General features: G+C 44.9%; 1 protein-coding gene across 1 annotated transcript in view; it reads left to right on the top strand.

The window, feature by feature from the left end:
* The window catches only part of pik3cb (phosphatidylinositol-4,5-bisphosphate 3-kinase, catalytic subunit beta), a 30,937-nt gene that overhangs the window by 6,033 nt on the left and 1,970 nt on the right, over positions 1-22,934 (top strand). Inside the window, exons 2-22 of the mRNA XM_029171156.3 lie at positions 1,004-1,077; positions 9,278-9,473; positions 11,221-11,449; positions 12,449-12,678; positions 13,927-14,103; positions 15,134-15,301; positions 16,715-16,804; positions 16,939-17,193; positions 17,271-17,367; positions 17,457-17,587; positions 17,807-17,857; positions 18,420-18,608; positions 18,790-18,911; positions 19,020-19,163; positions 19,302-19,401; positions 19,834-20,030; positions 20,129-20,238; positions 20,364-20,442; positions 21,077-21,244; positions 21,361-21,484; positions 21,578-21,723. Coding sequence (XP_029026989.1) covers positions 9,315-9,473; positions 11,221-11,449; positions 12,449-12,678; positions 13,927-14,103; positions 15,134-15,301; positions 16,715-16,804; positions 16,939-17,193; positions 17,271-17,367; positions 17,457-17,587; positions 17,807-17,857; positions 18,420-18,608; positions 18,790-18,911; positions 19,020-19,163; positions 19,302-19,401; positions 19,834-20,030; positions 20,129-20,238; positions 20,364-20,442; positions 21,077-21,244; positions 21,361-21,484; positions 21,578-21,723 — 2,966 coding nt within the window. The 5' untranslated portion in view covers positions 1,004-1,077; positions 9,278-9,314. The remainder of the gene's footprint in view (positions 1-1,003; positions 1,078-9,277; positions 9,474-11,220; positions 11,450-12,448; positions 12,679-13,926; positions 14,104-15,133; positions 15,302-16,714; positions 16,805-16,938; positions 17,194-17,270; positions 17,368-17,456; positions 17,588-17,806; positions 17,858-18,419; positions 18,609-18,789; positions 18,912-19,019; positions 19,164-19,301; positions 19,402-19,833; positions 20,031-20,128; positions 20,239-20,363; positions 20,443-21,076; positions 21,245-21,360; positions 21,485-21,577; positions 21,724-22,934) is intronic.

The following is a 22,934-nucleotide window of genomic DNA, read 5'->3' as shown; positions in this document are numbered from 1 at the left end:
ATAAGATGCAGTATTCATAGTCTGCTGTCAGGGGCAGCCTGAAGGTTTAAAAATATGTTTCACGTCACTGTCTGCAAAACAGTTTTTGGAGGGTGGGTCTCAAAGTCCGGTAAAGTCATTACCTCGTACGACCCTGTGGTGCCAACAGTTTGTTAAATAATGTAAACAAATAAAGTAAAGTAAGCAGTAAGTAAATAAAGTAAACATGTTGGTCTCAAATCGGTGCTGATGATTTAGAGAACGGACGACAACAACGTTGCATAATAAATTTTAGACCTATAAATCAGTTTGACAAATTCTCAGATTTGACTTGAAGGGAATCTCTGACTTTTAGTTTGTGTCTATGACGTTTAGATGCTAAGGTTATTTATACTTTTCCACAAAGTGTTACTCTCCTTATATTCCCCACAAGGATTTCTTTTTTTTTTTTTTTTTAAGTTCTTAAAACTGCATTATATGCATTTCGATGTCAACAACACCTTGCCAAAATAAGAGAACTTAAAATACCTCCCTCCCTACAGTAAATGCTAATCACATACAATGGTTCATTATAGCAGCAGTAAACTGTTTTTTCTCTCCAGCCCAGTGTCTTTTGTCAATCAGCACCTGTTGTTTGTTTAAGCTGCTATAAGTCTAAAAGATGACTCTCACTGTTTTCCACTTCTCTTATGCCTCATGAGCAGTATGCCTTCCCAGTCACTGTCTAAATATATCTGCAGCGTGGCCTTGAGTCAAAGGAAAATGATTCGGTTTCATCAGTACATTAGGCAGCTGGAATAGATGGTAAGAAAAGATGGACGGCAGGAAGGGTCAGAAGGGACACTTTGTCTTATATCAAGTGACGGCGCAGCCAGAGTATGTTTGACTGTATGTATCAGTTCAGCGTCTCTCTTGTGAAGCAAACTATCCTCTTCATTAGGTCAGAGGCTTTTCACACACTTTAAAACTTTCAGGAGAAATTGAAACATTTTATTGACAGGTTTGTTTTCTTGTTGTCCACCAGATGAAATGTCCAAGACGTTGTCCAGACAGTCCCGGCCAGGAGCAGAGGCACAGGAAGTAGGAGACTAACAGCAGGTAAAACCGCGTTTGCGTGAGCATGTTGCCTCTTGTAGTTATCATGACACCGTTTACAGTGTGCGCGAGGAGGAATGAAGTGTTCTGCTCAGAATCTGGGAAAGTAGGCTTGTCCTGACAGGCGGAGAATGTGTGGGGAAAAGGTCAGTGGTACACCATCACTGCGTTACTGCAGTATTACAGCTTTAACGTTACTATGACAGTACATTATACTTGATGATAAAATAAAGCTCCACAACCATTAAATACTCTAAGGTACTGCACTGTGTACTCTCTGTACTACTGACCCCTATTGTTGATCCAACTCTGGAGCGTGACTCCATTTGAAGACCTATCTTATTGGTTGCTGCTTGTCCAGCTTTTATAATCGTTTGCTCATAGTCATTTTATGCAAATGCAAAGAAGGGCTGCAATCCCACATTTGCTGGCTTTCCTCGTCTCATTTTGCGTATAGTGATTCTTGTTTTGATTGACGGAACGGGTGGCATCGTCTGTAGGCGAATCAGACTTTAATTAGCAGTTTTCCTTCCTGCTCGTCTTCATCACGCCGGCATGTGTAAACACTCTTAACTTCCTCCTTGTTTGAGATATAACGCTTCATAAATGTGACGGGGCAGGTGCAGCGCTGACATCTGTCAGCATAATAGCCACATTTCCCACTGTCAGCCAGCGGCCGTGGCCGATAACTGGTACAGATGCCTCCCACCTGTGCTATGTTTATCCTCCCCTTCCCTTCACTCCTACTCAAATGTGGGAAAAAATGGCTTGATCCAATTATTTACGCTGTGTTCTCTCTCGGGTGATGTTCCCGCCAGCGTTATCGCCAGAAGCAGAGGCTGTTTTAATGGCGCTGAGGCACATCATGTAGCTTCTCCTATTAGAATGCGCAACACCTGTGCAGAGTGCTTTATCCCCCCCCCCCCCTTGTGCGTCCTATTTCTTTTCAGCATTAACGCCGAGCAGCGCGTTGAAAACGCTTCACTCGCACAATCGTAGGAAACCCTGCCCTTGGGCTCACTTTTTTTAGGAGCGTGTTTGGGTGGCATTATCTTTGCAGCAATGACCCTGCTCCCTGAGGCGCCAGAGTTTATTGTAAAATTAAAGCACCCGGTTTTCAGCTGGACAATGGAGTTGAGTAATTCTTCTGCATTTGGAGAGTTAAAAATAGCATTTTACTTACACAATGCTGCATAATGCGTAGAAGATGGCAATATATACTTTACTTTGCATTGACTCTTGTTGAAAACATTGGCTTTTGTGTTGTTTTCCACGATTTGTGTATTTTTTCTCCAGGTTGTCTGCAGGCCAGTCTCCTCCGTAGTGAGATAACTGGAGCCATAAAAAGTCTCCCCATTTTCAAACTGTATATTTGTCGTTCAGTGTCATTGTTATGTCTGTCTTTCCACTGTGGTCGCTGTGACAAGCTGCTGATTATCTTAAATCTATTTTGTAACTTCCCACTTTTGAAGAATCAGAGTTGTGCTTTTGACTGTGACCTTAAAAGATCTTCCAATTAGTTCTACTGTTGCTGTAAGTCATTGTTGTTTTTGCAGAATTACAGTATTTCTGTTATTCTACAAAAACAACAGAGCAATGTTAAACCGTTGCCATAATTACCTTTTTATTTATTTATTTCATTTTAGAGGATGGTTCACAGATTGATAGATTTCTCTATTTTTTCCAGTCTTTACTTTTTAATCCAGAAGTGAATAACACTGGAGCTAAATTGGCAACACTGCACAAGGGCCCATGCACGTCACTGCCTACGTCGGCTGGTTATCTCTTATGCTCATGAAATGAAACACAAGCAGGTTGTCACGTGCGCAAATGTATTTAATTAAATTGTGGCCCTTTGCAGTTATGCAATTGTCTATGCTGACGTCTCGCATGCAATATCCATGAGTTGTAATCAGTGAGGTACAATTTGCAGGGGGTTGATGACGGCTGTCTGTCAATATTGATCAGAAAACGAAGCCTCTTGTCGTGTTATTGGATTAAAGATAGAATGGTGACTGGTTAAATTTACTGAAAATGAGCATGGTAAATGTTTGACTGGTGGGAAACTCTTTAACCTAAATAGATTTAAAAAAAAAACATGTTGATAGTTGTTCATTGTTTCCTCTTTGTCAGAGTTTCCAAGGAAAGCTTCCTCTGTTCCGTCTGACACAACAGCTTGGTTTTGGGGGGAGGACAAAGGCTAATCCTCTTGTCACCCTCACAGAGCAGCTGTTCGTGCAGCATCCAACGCATCATCAGTACCTGGATAAAGTGTTCCATCCACACAACGCAGTAGCCTTGAGGCTACTCTTTTATGCGGCTTTCGAATAGATCTGATGATAGTGTGTTCATGCAAGTTTTTAGAAGAATCTTCCAATAACCTGTTCTCAGAAACGAATGAAAAGAACAGACGAGCAATGACGACAACGTGGATGCTGCGTCCATGCACTCTTGCTTGCAATAAATGTCAATTTCATAAAGTGTGCTGGAGCTCGCTTTGAATAATGATCTGTGGTTGAGATTGTGGAGTTTCTGTAGCCTTTTGCGTGTGTGGTAAACATCAGCTGAGTCTTGAGGATGTCCTTTTTCTCTGCATGCCTGCCAGGCTGCGAGATCCGCTGTGATGTTGACTAATCGGTGCCACTCGGACTTGCAGCATATTTCCATGTGCTGATAAACTGACCTTCTGGCCGTGCGTGTGGGTGTAGGGAAGCTACTGAACGTGTGACTAAGCCACCTCAAGCTACCGATCCTACGCTGCGTGATGCGGTGGAGCGTCTGAATGTTTTCAGTTCACAGCGGGGGGTGCGGCGTGACCTCGTTGGCCCTCTAGTTTGTGTATGTTCTACTGGAGCTCAGTGTGTGAGGCCAAGCTGGTGAGGCCTTTGTGTGTCTGAGCGCGAGAGCGATGTTGTGGCTGTGAGGGTTGATGGGGGCAAGGGCGACACAAGGGCAGGGTTTGTCCGGGGCACGGGACCGTCCTCGCCGGCGCGCACGCCGCGGACGCGCATACTCGCCACGAACAGAGGCTCATTGTGAACGCCCCGCGCTGTTGAGTCCGCCCCCTACAGTCACGCATTGTATCACGCTTTGCCTTTCCATCTTCCGGTTTTATTGATCGTTCACGCTCTCTTTTCACATATATCACAGATCATAAGTCTTCTCCTTTTTTATTTTTTTATTTATTTCTGTCTGTCTTCTGAGCTTTTATTACAGTGCTAACATTGGCCTCACATTTTATGCTACAGCAAAGGTGAAGCATTAGCTCATTACTCATTTGCATGCTTTTTCTGTCTTAAACTTCCATACAGGGTCTTTTATCGTTCCTCCTTTTAAAGTATTTGATTAATGATCACCATTTCTGTCTGTGTGTAAAACTGTTCTTTTCCAGACCTTTCTGGAGTGTGAAGTGAATCACATTTGTGGAAGATCACACTTGAACAGACGCCTCTCTCTCCTCTCGCGCGCGCGCCCCCTTCCTCGTCTACACAGATGGAGATGGAACTCGTAATGCGTTTTTATTATGCATATAACCTGCATAATGATCAATACGTACTGTGCATGCAGATTAAAATATGAATAAAGTCATCGCCTTTAGTTCGCTCACTTTTAAACCCAACAGAGGTCCAAATAAATTGCATCCATAAGAAATTGCCTTAACCCACAAATGGACAGTTGGTCGTCAGGTTTTGAAGAATAACAAACTGATTGTTTGTGGCGGTTCAGCTATAAATCATCCTTTTACACTACAGATGCACAGTTGAGTGCAGTTCTAACAGCCTTTGTGCAGCATGCCTCTGTTGTTGTGCTCGCTCATGCGTGACAAAGTTCAGTGTGGACACCGTTCTGGGCCGGTTTCACTCCAACTTCTCTAAGTGGAACTTAAAGACCATGTTTTCGACATGGGAAGTTCAGCCTTTAATAAAATAGGTGGTTGAGCGCTTGAACTCAGGAGGACACGGTTGCTAAGCAACTGAATCCAAAAATTGAATATTACCTCTCCAAAATTGGTGAATAATCACTGGGAAGGACACAGAATAGAGGAATACTATTGGAAGTTGCTGCAGGTGTTTTCCCATCAGGTAAAATACCAACGCCTCATTCTGTCTTTAGCCTCTGAGGCAGTGACGTCAAGTCAAGGATGCATGAGTTTTGAGCTTCATTCACACAGTACTTGCACAGATGGTTCATTGGAGTGTGATCACTGCAGTAAACGCAGAGTCTGTGCATGGAAAAGGATTTATTCCCTGTGCTCGTCTCTCCTGATTTGCTTCTGTCTGTCTCACTCAAGCTTCCCTTCACTCAGCTAATGGCCAGACCTGGGCTTTTTGATGCACGTGCAGAAATAGAAGGCAAGGTCTATACATTAGACCCTTGGTGTCATTCAAGCTCCACGTTGTGTACGGTGCAGACTTCATTGTGACAGTCCGTCTGGTGGATCCACTCAACGTGATGGAAGAGAGATAATCAAATGCATTAGAGCGCTGTTGTCACAATGCATTTTAAAAAAAGGCTGTTCAAGAAATATTATGTAACAATAGGCAGCTGCTCAGATAGAAGTAATGTAACAAATGCCACCTTGATTGAAAGGTAATTTTAACCTTTACTCTAACGTCGTTTCTTCTTTCATGGCACAAAGAGCCTTTGTCACCGATGTGCTGGTGAAACTAGGCTCCCTTCTCCCCACTTCTAGCTACAAACTGTCTGAGCCCTCGCGGTGTTGACTCATTCGTCCGCTGGGACTGGAGATTACTGACATGTTGGTGAGACGAGCGGCACTGAAGGCCACAGCTCTGCCAGGAGAACATTGTTCTTGGAAACAAAGGCCAGTTGATAATGAAGATATGAGACGCTATTTAGACATTAGAATATGCTATTATACAGACGTCTCCACATTTTTAAGCTGTGCTCAGGATGATGTGAATTTGACAGTTGCTGCTTTTGGTTTTGTATCTTGATCCCAAATAATCAGGGAATTAAGCTCCGCTTTGCAGCCTGTGAAGTCTCTACACCCCCTGTTCTTTAATTTCCTTTTCAATGAGAGCAAACACAACCCAACGAAAGCTCAGCCTCTGATTCATTGACCAGCTTTTTGTGAATGACCAGTCGACTGTGGTGGTTGTCACTCGCTTCCTGTCTGCCGTCATGGCTTCCTATGTGTCAGTGGATGTGGCGAATTCCAGATGTTGCTTCACCAGTGCAGGAGACGTGTTGGACTTCTGTCGATGCGCCGCAGTTCCTTTTGCACAAACACAAATTCATACCAGAACAAACATGTCCACTCACTGACCGGCCGTCGTCCGAATGACCGTTGCACCTGACTGTTTACTGTCTGCAGCCACCTTCTACATCTGCTCCGCAATACTGTTAGTGCCTCCCAGCGGGTGACTCAGGCTCCAGCCACAGGGCTCGGACACACCCGTTGCCGGCAGTAAATCCACACGCCCCGCTGACCAACGCACCCTGTTGACCGTAGCTGCTTTAACAACTTACATGGTGAAGCGCGGTACAGAGCTCACCTGTAACAGACCCTGGGCCAGCGGAGTGGGTGCTGGGCGCCTCCTCGTGTGGTGAGAGGGTGCAGAGGTTATCTTTTTTATTGTGTTTCGTTCTTCGCCTCTGTGGTCGTTGGCTGAAAGTGAAAGTAGTGGCACTTGAAAGGAAATTTATCGGTTTTGCAGTGGATTGTGCCATGGATTGGTTTCTAGTATAATGTGCCATAGACTGAAGGAATGTTTTTAAATGACTCAAAACGTGAGTTGATCATTATAAATCGGTTAAACTGGTTAAAACGCAACTTCTGAGCCACTTCACATTCACTGCCTAATGGAAATGCTGATTCAAGCAGCTTGTGTCCCGTTTACGTTTCTTCATACTCATTTACGGGAGTGCTGTGGCAGAGTTCAAGAGGTCTTACAGTAGATCCTCTTTTGTGACTTTTATTTTTGGAATAGTGTGGAGGAGAATATGTCATGGGACCCTTAATCACCAGATGTGACCTTTTTACAAACACACCATTTATGTTAGCCCTCAGTCACACAGACGTGTGGACACACTCTCCATTGTGGAGGCTCTCACAGGCCTCCTACTGTCGGCCTGCGAGAGCTTTAGACCGAGTTTGCTGAGTAACGGCAGTGTTTAAATAATCAAACGCATCTGGGCTCGAAAGCGTTGACAACATGTTACTGTCACGGGCTCAGAGGAACCACGTCCATTCACAATGATCGACTTCATGTGTGTCTCCTGAAGTATTGGTGTTGGCTTGTTTGTTGTAGAGCTGCCGTTTCATTGAAGTTGGGATGTTGTGCTGTGGCCTCTACAGCCATTTCTTACCTCAAACCAGTTTGTCTCCCTTGTATGTTGCTTTGTGATTTAACCACACCCCTTTTCAGTTCCTTTTGATGTCATGTTCAAAGATCTTTTCGGCAGCTGGTTTTGACTTGGTAAATAGATAATCTAATGGTGGGGGGGAGTCTGAAAATTACATTTAAAGCAGGTAAAATCAAGCAATGGTCTGATCGTTGTACCTCCAGTCATGAGCTCTCTGACTGGACGGATCCCTTCAGAAGCTCTTTGTCCGTCCTGCTGCAGGCCCACTCGTCCTCCTCTGAACCTCCCACTGAAACCTGACCTCGCAGCGCACATCTAGCTGTCTGCCACCACATCCTCAATAATCCCGTGTGCGAGTGTCTGCATCGCAGCAGAATGAGACACTGTTCGAGCTGTCTAGTGCGAAACCTCGCTCTATAATTACTGAGGCGCATTCATACTGTATGCGTAGATGTGCATCTGCTTGCTCATCAGCCGCGTTGGGTGTCATATTTCTTATCTGTAACTGTGCACCTTGTGACCCTGCACCGTTGTCTGCACTGTAACGGTTCATTTTAAACAGTTTTGTCCTGTTGTCACTTGCTGTGTCAAATTGTGTATCGTTTGCGTCGTTCACCATCAGAGGCAGTGAACTGCACAAACGCAGTTGTTTTCCATTTGCATGGCAGATAATGTTAAGTGGCTGGGATTGTGGCTCCAAATGCATCACAGATATTACAGCGTCTTTGGACGTATGGCATAACGGGGGCGCATCAGCTTGAAGCTGCAGCACTTAACTTGGAGAGGGGAAAGACCATTAACGGCAATCAGGGCGCAGCGTGTGGATGGAGAGGAAATGGAGTTTGACCTGTGCCCTAGTGGATGAGTTGATGCACTAGGCCGCGTGAGGACGAGCTAATGTGAAGAGGCGGGTCAAATGGTCCAGGGAGACGGTGCAGTTGTAGAAACACAAGCATCAAGTCACTTACTGCGGAATGTACTGAACGTGAGGTTTACAGTAAGCCTTGTGCGTTTCACATTGGCTTCAGATCACGGGCTGAACAGGCATACTGGCAGCCTGGTGTCCTCCCCCCCGCCTCACTTGATAATTACCTCAGCAGAAGCTGCTCGTGGCATTTGCATGCACTCTTGGGCGTGTGTCATCACACAGGTTGACCTTTTTCTGTTTGCTTAGTGGACGTTCTCCTGAGCACTGGCTGTCACCAAAGTTAAAGCGAGCAGTCGCCACCTAGATCCAGTCCTTTGCTGTCCCCACAGGCACTGAGATGTTGTATAATGTGTAGAGACCCACATTATATAAATGCAAGAACAGGTGACAAATCACCTGATGACTAGTTGAGTTTCATAGAAATTACAAGTTATGAATTTAGCTCTGCTCACTTATTACTGTGGTTTTAAGTCTTTGTTCGTGTGTGTGTGTGTGTGTGTGTGTGTGTGTGTGTGTGTGTGTGTGTGTGTGTGTGTGTGTGTGTGTGTGTGTGTGTGTGTGTGTGTGTGTGTGTGTGTGTGTGTGTGTGTGTGTGTGTGTGTGTGTGTGGTGTGTGGTGTGTGTGTGTGTGTGTGTGTGTGTGTGTGTGTGTGTGTGTGTGTGTGTGTGTGTGTGTGTTGTGTGTGTGTTGTTTTGCTGCGTCCCTTGTCCGCGGTGCTGCCTCCTTCTCTCTTTGCGTTCTTTTTCCTCCTTCCGTTTTGTTTTTCCGCCCTCTTCCCTCCGCCTCGTTTTTTCCTCTCCTCTCCCTTTCTCCCTTTTACCCCTGCTTTTGTTTTCCCCCCCCCCCCTCCACCCTTGAATTATCACAACTTACTGAAGACCGATGTCTTTTTTTAATGGAACCATGAAGTTACCCTTCCTAAAATGCTGCCTTCTGTGCTCCAGGTCCTTATGGTTGGGGTGGTGTGCTGTGCCCCTTGCCATGCCTCCTGCTATGACAGACCTGCTGGACGTGTGGGCGGCCCACTCGCCCCTGGCCGGACAGGCTCCGGCCCAGATCACTGTGGACTTTCTGCTGCCCACCGGTATCTACATCCAGATGGACGTTCCACGCGAGGCCACCATTCAGCACATCAAGCTGGTGAGTGGCGGCACGCACCTGCAATAAACAGGGTTTCCAAATAACTTGTAGTTAAAGCAACGCGCTGCTCCTCAGGCAAGGAAAGTATTTAATAGGCGATCTGTGAAACCTTCAAGCGAGTTTCATGAGCGTTTCATTGGCGCAGCTGGTCACTTGGACGTCATCTGATGTTTGTTTTCATGTGCAGCTGGCTGGGTGTTTTTGAACCATCGGTTCACCAGTAGTTATTGCTGTCCACATGCAAATAGTTCATGACATCATGCAAAGCTGCGACTAATACCGTGACGTGGAGACTAGAAGGCATAGAAATTGTTTATGAACTATGACAAACCATATTATGTAGTGAGAGGGTTGCGTTATGCTTTACGGCAAGTGTGGGAAAGATTCAAATACATGTGTGGTTTCCCTTTGCATTGCAAGACAATGAGAAATGTGCCTGCCTTTAAAAGGGTAGCTGTATTGCAATAAGGGCTATTTTTAATGCCTTAATGTTGTTTACACATAGCCTAATCAAATTAAAGCCAGTTATTAGGCTCAAAAATAGCTTTTAGTTGGCTCTAATGCCATTAAACTGTAAGAGGCTCTCACTGATATTGTTGTGTACACCTCCGTGTGCCACTGCCTTGCAGCTGATGTTCAGCAGTCTTTTCATATGTTGCTTTGAGAAAACACACCACCCAGCGCTAAACATGTTTTTCCTAGATGAGCGTTTGAAACATGCCCGAGGTGGTTGCTTTCAATAGCGCGTGTGTGATGTGTTTACGCAGACACAAGGTCTCGTTTGTCATTTTCTGGAATCACTTCTGACTTCATCAGTCACGTTACCCAAGATGCAATCTGTTTACTGTGTGTCACGCTAACGCATATTTGCTCGCAGCAGCAATGCATTCATAGACTTGCTGCATACGAGCAGTCAAGTTCATGCTGATTTTGAGGTCTCGAAGTTGTTTGGAGTTTTAAATGGGTCTGGCGCGTCTGGGTCGACACACACCAGACCTCTGTTTGCTCTGAGGGGTGCACAAGCAAACGAAAGTGTGGACAAATCACTTTAGCCCGAGGGAACCTTTCTTTGACTCTCTTGCAGGCTTTCCTGGCTGCTGCATTCCAGACCTTTTTTATCAGTGATCAAAGTGAGGAAGAGCAGGCTTACGAATGACTCTCATTCATACCAGCATAGATGAGCAGATTTCTCTAAAACACTGTTTTGAGGAACTAACAGATTTCATTGAATTTTTTTTTGTTTTTTTTTTCCCCCATTCATTAATGACGATGTACTGAGATTTCTTACCAAAAACATTGAGTCCTAAAATCCAGGAAAACTTGATCCTGGACAAGGAGAGGAAATTGTGTCCTGTTCCAGTAAACTCCAGCACGGCTGGATGGCCTCACAAAAACACTCAAACCCTGTGATCTTGTGGGGACACATGAATCATTCTCATGTCAGCCAGTGAACACATTCACATTCTCATCCACTCCTCCAAAACCTGATGATGTTGCCCTGAGTCAGTTTGTTGACCAGCCTGAAACCTGTAGTCAGAGTATTGTGTCATTAAATGTTCTTTGAGTCGTAAGAAGCTGTTTTTTTTATCAGAGCACTGCCACTTCATCTATGCACGGCCATCGAGCCAAAATTGGCTGTTTATCTGGACACATTCACAAGTAGTTTATCTAATTTTGTCTAATGGAAAAGATGAAAGTGCCCCCTGTGGTTTTGGAAAGCGACCCCATCTCTTCCTCTCTCCTCCAGCTCTTATGGAAGCAGGCCCAGACGTTCCCGCTGTTTCCGGCCCTGGGTGAGATGGAGAGCCACATGTTCGAGTGTGTCAACCAGGCGGCCGTGCACGAGGAGCTGGAGGACGAGACTCGCCGACTTTGCGACGTTCGCCCCTTCCTGCCGGTCCTCAAGTTGGTGACGCGCAACTGCGGCCGAGCAGAGCGTCAGCTGGACTCCAAAATCGGCGTGCTCATCGGCAAGGGTGAGGCTCCATCGCTTTTCCTCCCGTTTTGAGTGGCAGATTATTGTGAAAGCTCTCGCAGACGTTGCCCCTCACATTGAGTCTTCTGTTGGGCCTCTTTAACATTCCCAGTAAGGAAAGTCAAGCAAGTTGCTCTCCTATTCAGCACTTTCCAACATGACACTCATCTTAGTCTGGATCCTATCAGATGTGCTGTGTGATAGAGTAGCATGGGGATTGATTGGACAGGTTTCTGACATGTCTTGCGTCATCTGTCACTTTGTATTATCTCTAAAGATTAGGCCTGTTAGCAGAGCACGGGGGGTGGTAGGCATCGATTAGTACTGTAGAACAGTCCGGACCTCTGAGGTGATTAAGCATTTGTTTTGCTTCCTATAAGAGAAGCTGTTCGTCATAGAAACAATTAGAGCTGATATTAGTTGATTAATCATCACTCAATAATCTTTGCTTTTTTAGCTGCAATGCCTTTAAGACTTTCTTTTCATAAAGTTTGTACAGCATTGATTTTCTTTACTCCTGACCCGAAAACCTTTTTATAAGCTGGGGTCTGAAAAGCATTTCCAGAGGCATGTAAGGATAATGACGCAGGCACATACTCGTGCATCAACCTCATGCCGTTCACAGCCTGTTACGCGCCCGGTGGTAACCATGGTTTCTTCTCCTCCTCAGGAATATAGCCGCACAAATGAGCTTGCACACTCCCACAATGCAGCCAATGTGGTCCAGCACCCTTTAGTGAGTGCTGAGTGGGGGTCATGCAGTGTGAATGTTAAATGTCAGCATGTTGTTTTCACCACTAGGAGTATCGTGCAGCGCCACTTTAATCAGAACGCCAGAGATGAAGTGTGATCAGGTGAACGCCGGCTGAAACTGGATACGTGGCTGGTGTGAATTGTAGGATCTGCTAAAGGAAATGTGTTCCAGCATTTCCTTTTCAAAGGACGAGAACAGGAGATTGCTTTTAATATAATCAACTTCATTTATATCAATTTTCCATAGGCCTCCATGAACTCGAAGCCATAAATGACCAGGAGGTCAAGGACTTTCGAAGTAAGGTGTTCCGAGTCAGTGAGGAACGGATGCAGCGGGTCCAGATGATGACGTGCATGGAGTGGCTGCAGGCCTGTTTCTCCCCAGAGCTGGTGCCTGCAGCCGGGACGGCGCCCAACGACGGGGTCGGCGACCGAACGGCTGACCTGAAAGTCATCATCCACTTTGATCAGTCTCAGGTTCATCAATCTCTTCATGGTTTTACTTTGAAATATTTGAGAATATTGGGTTAGGCACGTTTTCTCATCTGTCTATCACAAACTGCTTATCCTCACACTACTTGTTGCAGGACAAAGCAGGAGTCCAGTTTAGTTAACAGTGTAATTACAGTAATGATTCTCATGGTCTCCTTCAAACAAAGTGGCCTGTTTTGAGTATGAAGTGGTCGTGTGACTTCCCCCGTGCAGCCACAAGCACCGGAGCGCAGCCTCTTTCTGCTCAGTTAACTGCGCCATGAAGTCACATGACTTTTCCCAACTACAAAGTCATGTGACGACAATAAGTGGGTCAAAACCATCTGCAAATTGTGCCGTCCTCCCGGACACACATGCATTAGTGGAAAAGCTCAAGGGGCGAGGGGACTCTGATTAAAATGAAATCACCGTTTTCCTCCGTTCTCTGAACTATCAGTCCTCTTCTGTCTTTACCTCTGTTATAGAAATATTGTTATTTAATCATAAAACAGATGGCCACAAGCTTTACAGACTCTTGTGTATCAGCTTTGATCAACATCACAGACCTCCACGTGCACTCAACACAAAGACAGGCCATCTGTGCCACGGTGCTCAGGTGGACATTGGCAGGAAGTCTTATTTGTGAGGTCAGACGCAATAAATATGGACAGGATGTGTGACGGTGAGGTTTATTGTTCAGGAGTGAATATGACGACAGCTCAGAGCAAACCCTTGTTTTATTGCTTGCCATAGCTTTCAGAGTTGAACACTCCACTCGGTGCAGCCACATCTGAATCTTACTGCAGGTCACCATAATATACAGTAGCCGCAATTTTTTTTTTGGTTGTTAATAATTAATGGATGACATTTTTATTAAACCTCCAGGAAATTATAATTCCATCTCAGGTACCAGGTCAGTCCTGACTTATAAATAGAACAGGAGCAGAGCGTACAGTAGTCTGACTGAAATCACAGGTGAGCCGTGCGCACATTAGAGTTTACTCATCCTTGAATCTAAACGGCCGTGATGGTACATACTGTGTGATCCTGAGCCTTTATTGCCTTCAGGGATGGGTTTGTGTGCTCAGCCCTGTTAATCACTTTGACTTATGTGTAAACAATATCTTTTCTCTGCACGTACACGCTGGTATTAAAGTACATCGAGTTATAAGCCCATATTATCAAGTCTTCAAAACAAACAGTTTTTATACTTCCTTGCTTGTTTTTTTTAATTTTTTTATTCCCGTCTTGCAGGATTCAGCCAGTCTGAAGGTGCCATCAACCTACACGCCCATGGAGCTGATGGAGATAGCGTTGAGGAAGTGGCGGAGCACCCACGCCGCTGAGGAGGGGTGGAGGGGTCAGTATGTGCTGAGGGTCAGCCATTGTTTGGAGTTCCTCTGTGGAGAAAAACCCCTACTTCAGTATAAGGTCAGTGTTCAGGTATTCGTGGTGAGCAATGTGTCAATATCAGAACCAGGCAGTAAAGACGCTGATGCTGTAGAACAGCTTTCACGTAGCCGTACAGTCCGTTATGGTTCTAAGGAGAAATGCTTTCAGGTTCTACTTAGTAAAGTTTAGATGTAAACCAACTTAATGAGGTTGAGCTGCAGAGGCGGCGCCTCAACGGTAATATTTCTGGTCCTCACACGAACATGTGTTTACAGGATGCATGTTTATGTTTAAGAAATGTTCGACGCACCTGATGTTGTGACACAAAGTGTGCGACAGGAACTGCCATAAGCAGAGAGATGCAAATCCGGCTGTACGGCCTTAAGGCCACACTGCGCGCACATGACACTGATATGACAAATTATTTTAATGTGTCACTAGAGATAATGTGACAGATCTTTTCCTTTAGGGAAGCGTCTTCTCATGTCATTTCTTGCTTCTATTGCTCTGAGATTGTGAAATCAAAAGCCTTTACTTCCAGAAGCCTCTATTATCACAAGTATTGTGTAATGAGCTTTGAGTTTAAGTCTTACATTTCACATGACTGTTTGTTTATCCAATAAGTTGGGTATTTGTCAAAGTACTGTATGCTTTTGGCTTCAGTAGGTAAATCTCAACACATCCATAATGTATTTTATCCCTTTCAACTAAGGCCGGTCGGTTACATGACCTGCTTTCTTAAACATGATTTAAACCGTCATAATTCCAGAGTATTTGAATGTGGATCAGTTTCCTGCCGTGGGCAGCATTGCATCTTAAATCATCCAGGTCTGCTCACAAGCCCAGCATACATTTCACTTGTTGTGATCTGTTTTATTTCTCTCTCCCTAAAGCAGTGACTCCTCCTGGAAAAAAAATCCTACGTGTCACAATTTACTACCACGTTTGTGTTTTAAGTTGAACCTTTCAGAAATGGGACATAAATCCCTAGACGTAAAGCATATTTACGTCTAGCCAAGACTTACCGTACGTATCCACAAAGGTATAACGTTTCCTGTCTACTTTGCAGTACATCCGGACATGCATGCAGGCCAAGGAGGCTCCACACCTCACCCTGGTCAGCACCAGTACCATCAAAGAAATGTTTGATAACGAGATCTCCACCATTAGCGCTGTGATTAGCCACAAGTCCCTCAACCCACCTTTACCACTACCTCCCAAGAGAAGAGCGCCCACGGTTAGTCCAGCAGTTTGCTTGGTCAATGTACACAGCTTTATTACTTTATTAATTTAGCTTTGTGTGCATGCAGATTTAACTTTTTTTTTTTTTTTTTTTTTTTTTTTAGCATGTGAAGCACATGAAAGTGTTTCTCTACCTATCATGTGTACTTTAGCTGCTTTATAGCAGGCACGGTTTACGAAGTAGGGTTCATGTTCCGGGACAATTGGTAAAAGATTCACAGTTTGATTTAGCTGCTGTGAGCGAGGCAGGTGTGGAGGTTTACCCTGCAAACATGCACTTGGCAGCTGCCATCTGTCTTTTACGTGGCGGCATTGATATCGCCTTGCCAGATTATCGGAAATGATTGTTCCCTCGGCTGCTGCAGCCGCCGCCGCCAGGTGCGCGCTGACGTGTCTCCTCCATGTGCGCCTCCACTCTCTAAATGTCAGGTTGAATTTAATTGGTCTTTGTTAGCGAGTCTCCCGGAGCTTTAATTTCCTGACACTTAGTCTTGATGCCACAATTTGGATAGATGGTAAATATTAGGCGTTAGTCAAGAGATAAAATCTGATGTAACCTTTCATTTGAGGCGGTTTATTATCGCTTTAACAATGATTTACTATTGAGTTTTTTTTTTTTTTTTTTTATTGCAGCACAGGAATAATGTCAAAATAAAAGCAGCACCAGCAATTAAACGGCTAAATGTTTGCAGTATCTGTCTGGTTTTCTGTTGATGCTATTTGAGGTCCTAGTTCCACTGAAACGCATCTGCTTCCCTCTTACTCTATCTAATTATCTTTATTTGTATAATTGCTGTTTTGCTAAGTGCTAAACATTTCAAAGTGCTCTATAAATACATTTTGGCACCGTAGCAGTGGACTAATTAAATTCTGGTCCGACTAGAATAGGCTTTCTGTCAACATGTTGGTCTGCGACAGGAAGCGAGATTTATGTTCAGAAAAAGGCTCCGGTTATTGGATGCACTGCTGCTGTGCTGAACTCTGGCGGCAGAAGGACGGCGCGTCTTTTCGCGACGCTCCAGTGCGCCGCGCGCGTGTTTCTGGCTCTGGTCGCGGAGGCGAACACAAATGGAGGCTCCTATCTGACCAGAGGCGAATGACACGCACTCACGCGAGCATTTAAACGCATCAGCACACATACCCGCGCAGAGGGGGAGACGGCGCTGGGCAGGAAGTGTGCTAGTTAGTCATGTTCATGGTCGCTAGTTGTCATGTGACCCTGTTTGTCTTGCTGACTGCTGAGCCTGGTGAATCCATTTGGCTTGACACCAGAGTGACCCTGCCTGACCTCACACATTGTTTACGTGGCCACGAAGGAGCAGCATGTTGGATTACCTATTTTTACAGAACACTCGCTCGCACTAAGTCTCCCCTCCTTCTCTCTCTTTTTTTTTTTTTTCCCCTGCAGCAAGTACAGACTTGTGTGTGGGATGTGTCTGCCCAGTTTAAGATAGTCCTAGTGAATGCCAGCAAGGTGAATGCAGAGGAGACCGCCAAGGTAAACACACTTCACATCCATGGAACTGTCAATAAGGTTTCTGTTCGACAGCTGTAACATACAGCTAAAATGTTGAGCAGCAGTCGTTTTGTAGTTCAAACCCGCCAAATGAACCCCCCGCCACCCGCACCCAGGTCCAGGTGAGGGCGGGGCTCTTCCACGGCGCCGAGCTGCTGTGCAAGCCGGCGGTGAGCAGCGAGAGCAGCGGGCGCTCCGACCACACGTGGAAGGAGAACACGCTGGAGTTCGACATCTTCGTCAGCGACCTGCCGCGCATGACGCGCCTCTGCTTCGCCATCTACGCCGTCATGGACAAGGTCAAGAAGCAGAAGTCCACCAGGAACGCTCATGTAAATAAGTTCCAGACCATCAGGAAAGCAGGGAAAGTGGTAAGAAACGACACTGTCTGCTGGTTCTCTGACCCTACGCCTTACATTAAATTAATATTGCTGTATCTCTGACCCAGCACTACCCTATAGCCTGGGTCAACACCATGGTGTTTGACTACAAGGGCCAGCTAAAGACTGGAGACAACATCCTGCACTGCTGGTCGTCTTTTCCTGGTACACACAAGCGCCCCGTGTGAACATTCTTTACTTATTGACCCCTGTTCAGTGAACGCTCGCCAGCTGAATGCATGTTGTCCCCACAGATGAACTTGAAGAGATGCTGAACCCCATAGGAACCATCCAGACCAACCCATACACAGAGAATGCCACAGCCCTGCAGATAAACTTCCCAGAGTACTCCTCGCATCCCATCGTCTTCCCTCCCTTTGATAAGGTCAGACATCTGTCACCATTATAAAAGCACCATGTTTACTGCATATCGACATTCAATACTATTGACTAATTAACAAATAATTGCATGGGGCCTCTGACTTGTTTTAAGTCCTTTAGTGGCTTTGTGGAAAACCTGCCCAGACGACTTAATGCACAGGCGCTGATGCATCAGTGCATGTGTCTGCTCGCGTGGACTTCACTCAGGTTTCTTCTTTTGCAGATACTGGAAAAAGCTGCAGAAATCGTCGGATCAAGTGAATGTGCTTCCATGGTAAGTTTACATCAATGTTCTGATTAAGGTGAATATTTTTTTTCTTCCAACTTTTAAGTAAAGGACAAATTTACCTTTAAGCCGTAGTTTTTATTTGGTAAGAATTCATCAAACAGTTGTTGTTTTCTCTTTCTCTAATCTGATTGTAAGTTTTGTTCGCTCACAGTGTCTTCTTTTTTGAAAAAAAAACAGACTCTCCTGGGTGTGTTACACTCATTATGTAATTGTTATGATAGGGCATGCTTCAACGCAATCCCTTTTTAATAAAAGGTTTGTGTGTGAGGCTAGAGATTAACACTTGCTACAAGTTAATGTCTCTAAATCGTATTGTACTGTATGTACAGTAACCTGTGCATTAGTGGGTCTGTTTGGACCTGTATGCTAATTCCTTTCTTTCAGAGCTCAAAGATAGGTGAGTGAGATGATGCTCTCCTGCCACCTTGTGGTTCTCTACAGTTGCTGCTGCTACTGCTCCTCTTTATAGCTATAGCCACACTGGTCTTTTATGGTCTGCCCCTCTCTCAAACCCAATTATTTTTTTTTTATTTTTTGTCCCTGTCAGGGTCGTGGAGGTAAAAAGTTCCACATAGAACTGAAGGAGATCATGGAGCGCGACCCCCTCTCTCAACTCTGTGAGAACGAGAAGGACTTGATATGGACGCTACGCCACGACTGCCGGGAGAACTTCCCTCAGTCGCTGCCTAAGCTACTTCTCTCCGTCAAGTGGAGCAAACATGAAGATATGGCCCAGGTTTGCTCACACAGTTACACAAGACGGTTTATTCAGTGTAACGAGGCAAACGTGCGTTGACAAAGCTGGAACTTCTGGAATCATTTCTTGCACTTTTTCTTTTATCTTTTTTTTTTTTCTTGAACTTAAATGGACACTAAATGTTAAGTTGAATGTCTTTTCTTGCTTGTTTGTGTCTCAGCTCCAAGCGCTGCTTCAGATTTGGCCCAAACTGTGTCCTAGAGATGCTTTAGAGCTTCTGGACTTCAACTACCCAGACCAGTATGTCAGAGAATATGCAGTGCGGTGTCTGCGTGAGATGAGGTAAACACACACTGATTTTCCACACCACCTCTATATCACCATTAAATCCGCACAATATTACTTTCTCCTAAATGTCATTAAATATATTTCCTTTTTTCCTGTTCCCAGTGACGATGAGCTTTCCCAGTACCTGCTTCAGTTAGTGCAAGTATTGCGTTATGAGCCGTACTACGACTGTGCCCTCACCCACTTCCTTCTGGAGCGTGCTCAAGGGAACCGTAAGATAGGACACTTCCTCTTCTGGCACCTACGGTGAGTGCAGATAGTGTGCGTGTGTGTGTTTGTGTGGACAGAGTTGTAAATCAGTAAATTAAATTAGAACCAAGTGTACAACAGTGTTGAGCCTTTTTATTTCATCTAACTGTAGCTCACCTCTGCTGCCCTCTGTAGGTCAGAGATCCACATGCCAGCCGTCTCAGTCCAGTTTGCTCTCATCCTGGAAGCATACTGCAGATGCAACATTCCTCACATTGAGGTTCTAAAGAAACAAGTAGGCAGCACACGCATTATTATTAATAATAATAATAACAATAATGATAATAATGATAATAATGATAATAATGATTAATATTACTGTTGTTTTTAAGCCATGCACACACGGTGTTGACTCGATTCACAGTCCAGCTGCAGTTAGATTTGGTCTTATTTTTAGTCTGTCACAGGAATAACGGCTACAGCCTCCTGGCCTCTAGCCTTTACCCTCTACATGGTTAGTTATGACAGTCACTCCTCTGGACACTTCCTTAAACTTCCTTATCACCACAGTTGTTTATCTCAGCACCTTCCTGTTCTCAAGAGCCCTCACACACTGCCATGGAATCCTGATATTGTCTGAGGGCGTATGAGCTCTGCTGTCAGTAATGACCAATAATAGTTCAGGCAGTGAGATTTGTTGACATGGTTCGTGTTTTGACTCGACCAGGTGGAGGCTCTGAGTAAGCTAAAGTCGGTCAATGAGCTGATCAAGCTGGGAACCATCAAGAACGCTCGCAGTAAGACCAAGGAGGCAATGTTGACCAAGGAGGCCATGATGACCTGTCTGAGGCAGAGTGGTTATTCTGAGACGCTGTCAGACCTGCAGTCTCCTCTGAACCCAAATGTGTTGCTCTCTGGCATCAAGTGAGAAACGATGTTACTGTGAACGTATGGAAATCTCTATTCCAAATAAAAGCCTTTGTTCCAGGTTTAACTGGGATCTGCTTTTGTTTTCCCTTCAGCGTGGAGAAGTGTCGGTACATGGACTCAAAGATGAAACCACTCTGGATTGTTTACAACAACAAACTGCTGACTGGCGACACCTTGGGAATTATCTTCAAGAATGGAGATGGTATGAAAAATAAAGCAGAGAAAGAAACCTGAAAGGGCTGCATTGATTTTCATCTAACTAGATGTTGTTTTTTTAAATCCTTTGAAATCAAGACAAGCTTTTCTTCATCTTTTTAATTCTTTCAGACCTGAGGCAAGACATGTTGACGCTCCAGATTTTGAAGCTAATGGATTTGCTATGGAAGGAGGCTAACCTAGACCTCAGGTATGTTTGTTCCTGCTCTCTGTAAGAAATAGGAAGCTCTAGAGTGTAGCAGAGAAGGGTGTCTCTAAATTATCCCATACTAGTTCAATGTCCAACCTTTTTACCCCGAAGATGTCAGTTACACACACACACACAAACACACTTTGATTATCTGCATTACAGCCTAATAAAATCCACACATTAGCACTTTTTTAAAGGCCTTTTTTCTCCCTTTTGTCATTTAGTGACACATCTGGAACTGAGCAGTGGAGAGGATTGTTTTGACAGTTGAGCCTCAGATTACAGGGACGTGGGTTCAAAGGGAGACGTTTAGAAAATGTAGGGTAATGGTTAACAGGGTAACGGAACCACTTAGATGTTGTGTTTTACTGCACGCCAACCTTACTCATTTAGTTAGAGGAATAATTTACTGATGAAGTCATGATTCAGCGCTATAATTGGATGCAAAGAATCAGTACGTTGTACCCTTCAGATAAGTCTTGATTCCTGCTGTCTCTCTGCATCATTGTGGCTCATTCTGTCATGTAATCTGTTGTTCAGACTCTGCATTAATGTTAACCTGGTGAAATGGCCACACAGGGATGCTGATTTTTTTATTTTTTTTTCTTTGTCATGTCATTGTCTGCATATCCAGAGTCGTTCCCTACGGTTGTCTAGCGACAGGTGATCGGGCCGGACTGATTGAGGTCGTCTCTTCCGCCGACACGATTGCCAACATCCAGCTGACCAGCAGCAACGTGGCCGCAGCTGCAGCGTTCAACAAGGATGCGTTGCTTAACTGGCTCAAAGAGAGAAACTCCGGGTAAGATGGTGGCTGGTGATCAGATGACCTCTTCAGTGGCTGCAAGTTCCACTCATTCACAATTTCTCAGATTCTCTCCTAATGAAGCCCGTCTGTTCTATATTTTGCTGTGACAGGGACGCTCTAGACCGCGCCATCGAGGAGTTCACGCTGTCCTGTGCAGGCTACTGTGTAGCCACATACGTCCTGGGCATCGGAGACCGGCACAGCGACAACATCATGGTCCGCAGCACTGGACAGGTCCGACGGGTTTTCTTTAAAAGTCATCCAGCGTCTGTTTTTGCACGTCTGTTTGCGCCGCTGTTCTCACTGGTTTGCCCTGTTGTCCATCAGCTCTTCCACATAGACTTCGGCCACATCCTGGGCAACTTCAAGTCCAAGTTTGGCATCAAGAGGGAGCGTGTACCGTTTATTCTTACACACGACTTCATCCATGTCATACAGCAGGGCAAGACTGGATACACGGAAAAGTTCGGCAGGTGTGTTTCATTTTGTGTTTGTTTTCAGAAATAACTACACACTGTAAGTATAGTAAACAGAGACCTGCTGTGAGAAACATAGATTCTGCAGTCAAAGTTGTAGTGGAATAGTAAAAAAAGTAAAGTGGAATTTAAAAGAACGAGGTACATTCTCTGGTCTGACTAAACCTGTGAGTTTTGGCTGCTCCGTAGGCATTCTAGTGCTAAGTTTCCTGTGATGATGCACACTGGAGGCAGATTCATGCTGCAGGATTTTTATCTTTTCATAAATATGCGTGAAAACACATTTTCACTTCATCATCCTGAGCCACTTCTACAAAAGCGAAGCACTTTCTCAAACTTCTGTGCATCTTGAGTCAAGATTATGAGCAAGAGATTGTTAAATCCTCATGCCACATCTGTATCAAAGAGAAGTGCACTTGTGTTTTGCTGCGTCAGCAGGTGTGTGTGTGTGTGTGTGTGTGTGTGTGTGTGTGTGTGTGTGTGTGTGTGTGTGTGTGTGTGTGTGTGTGTGTGTGTGTGTGTGTGTGTGTGTGTGTGTGTGTGTGTGTGTGTGTGTGTGTGTGTGTGTGTGTGTGTGTGTGTGTGTGTGTGTGTGTGTGTGTGTGTGTGTGTGTGTGTGTGTGTGTGTGTGTGTGTGTGTGTGTGTGTGTGTGTGTGTGGGCTCAAGAAATAGTACACTGAAGATCGTCACAAATGTTTTTGTGAAAGCGGAAATGCCCTATTGGAAACATGCCCTCTCATTGTTTTGAATAAACCCATGGGCTCTCACTGTGGTTTTGACATTTATTTTATATATGACTCCCCAATATTTATCAAACCCAGCACAACAATAAGTTAATGCATGCTCTGATTATGTTGTTCTGGGTCTGTCTTGAAAGAATGTCCTCAGTCTGAAACCATCTGTGCAGACGCATCACTCTCAGAAACCTGGGTGCAATGAGTCACTGGAAACCTAAAGGAAGTGTCTGCTACTTGTTATGATCAAAGTGTGGTCAACCTGATTTAGCTCAGTCATACTGTAGATCACGTCTCATAAGCAAAGGCTTAACACGTTCATCACTGGCCGGGCAAATGAGGCACAGGTGGATGAACGCATTTATGGACTCTCCCAAACCAACATGGGATCAGATTAGTCTGGTGCATGCAGAAACAGATGATGAACAATACTGATGTACTTTCTTCTCTGCTTTCAGGGTGTAGATATGATT

Source organism: Betta splendens, chromosome 13 (assembly GCF_900634795.4).
Source record: "Betta splendens chromosome 13, fBetSpl5.4, whole genome shotgun sequence".
Lineage (NCBI taxonomy): Eukaryota > Metazoa > Chordata > Actinopteri > Anabantiformes > Osphronemidae > Betta > Betta splendens.
The sequence above is the reverse complement of the archived record's forward strand: the minus strand, read 5'-3'. Positions and strand labels throughout refer to the sequence as shown.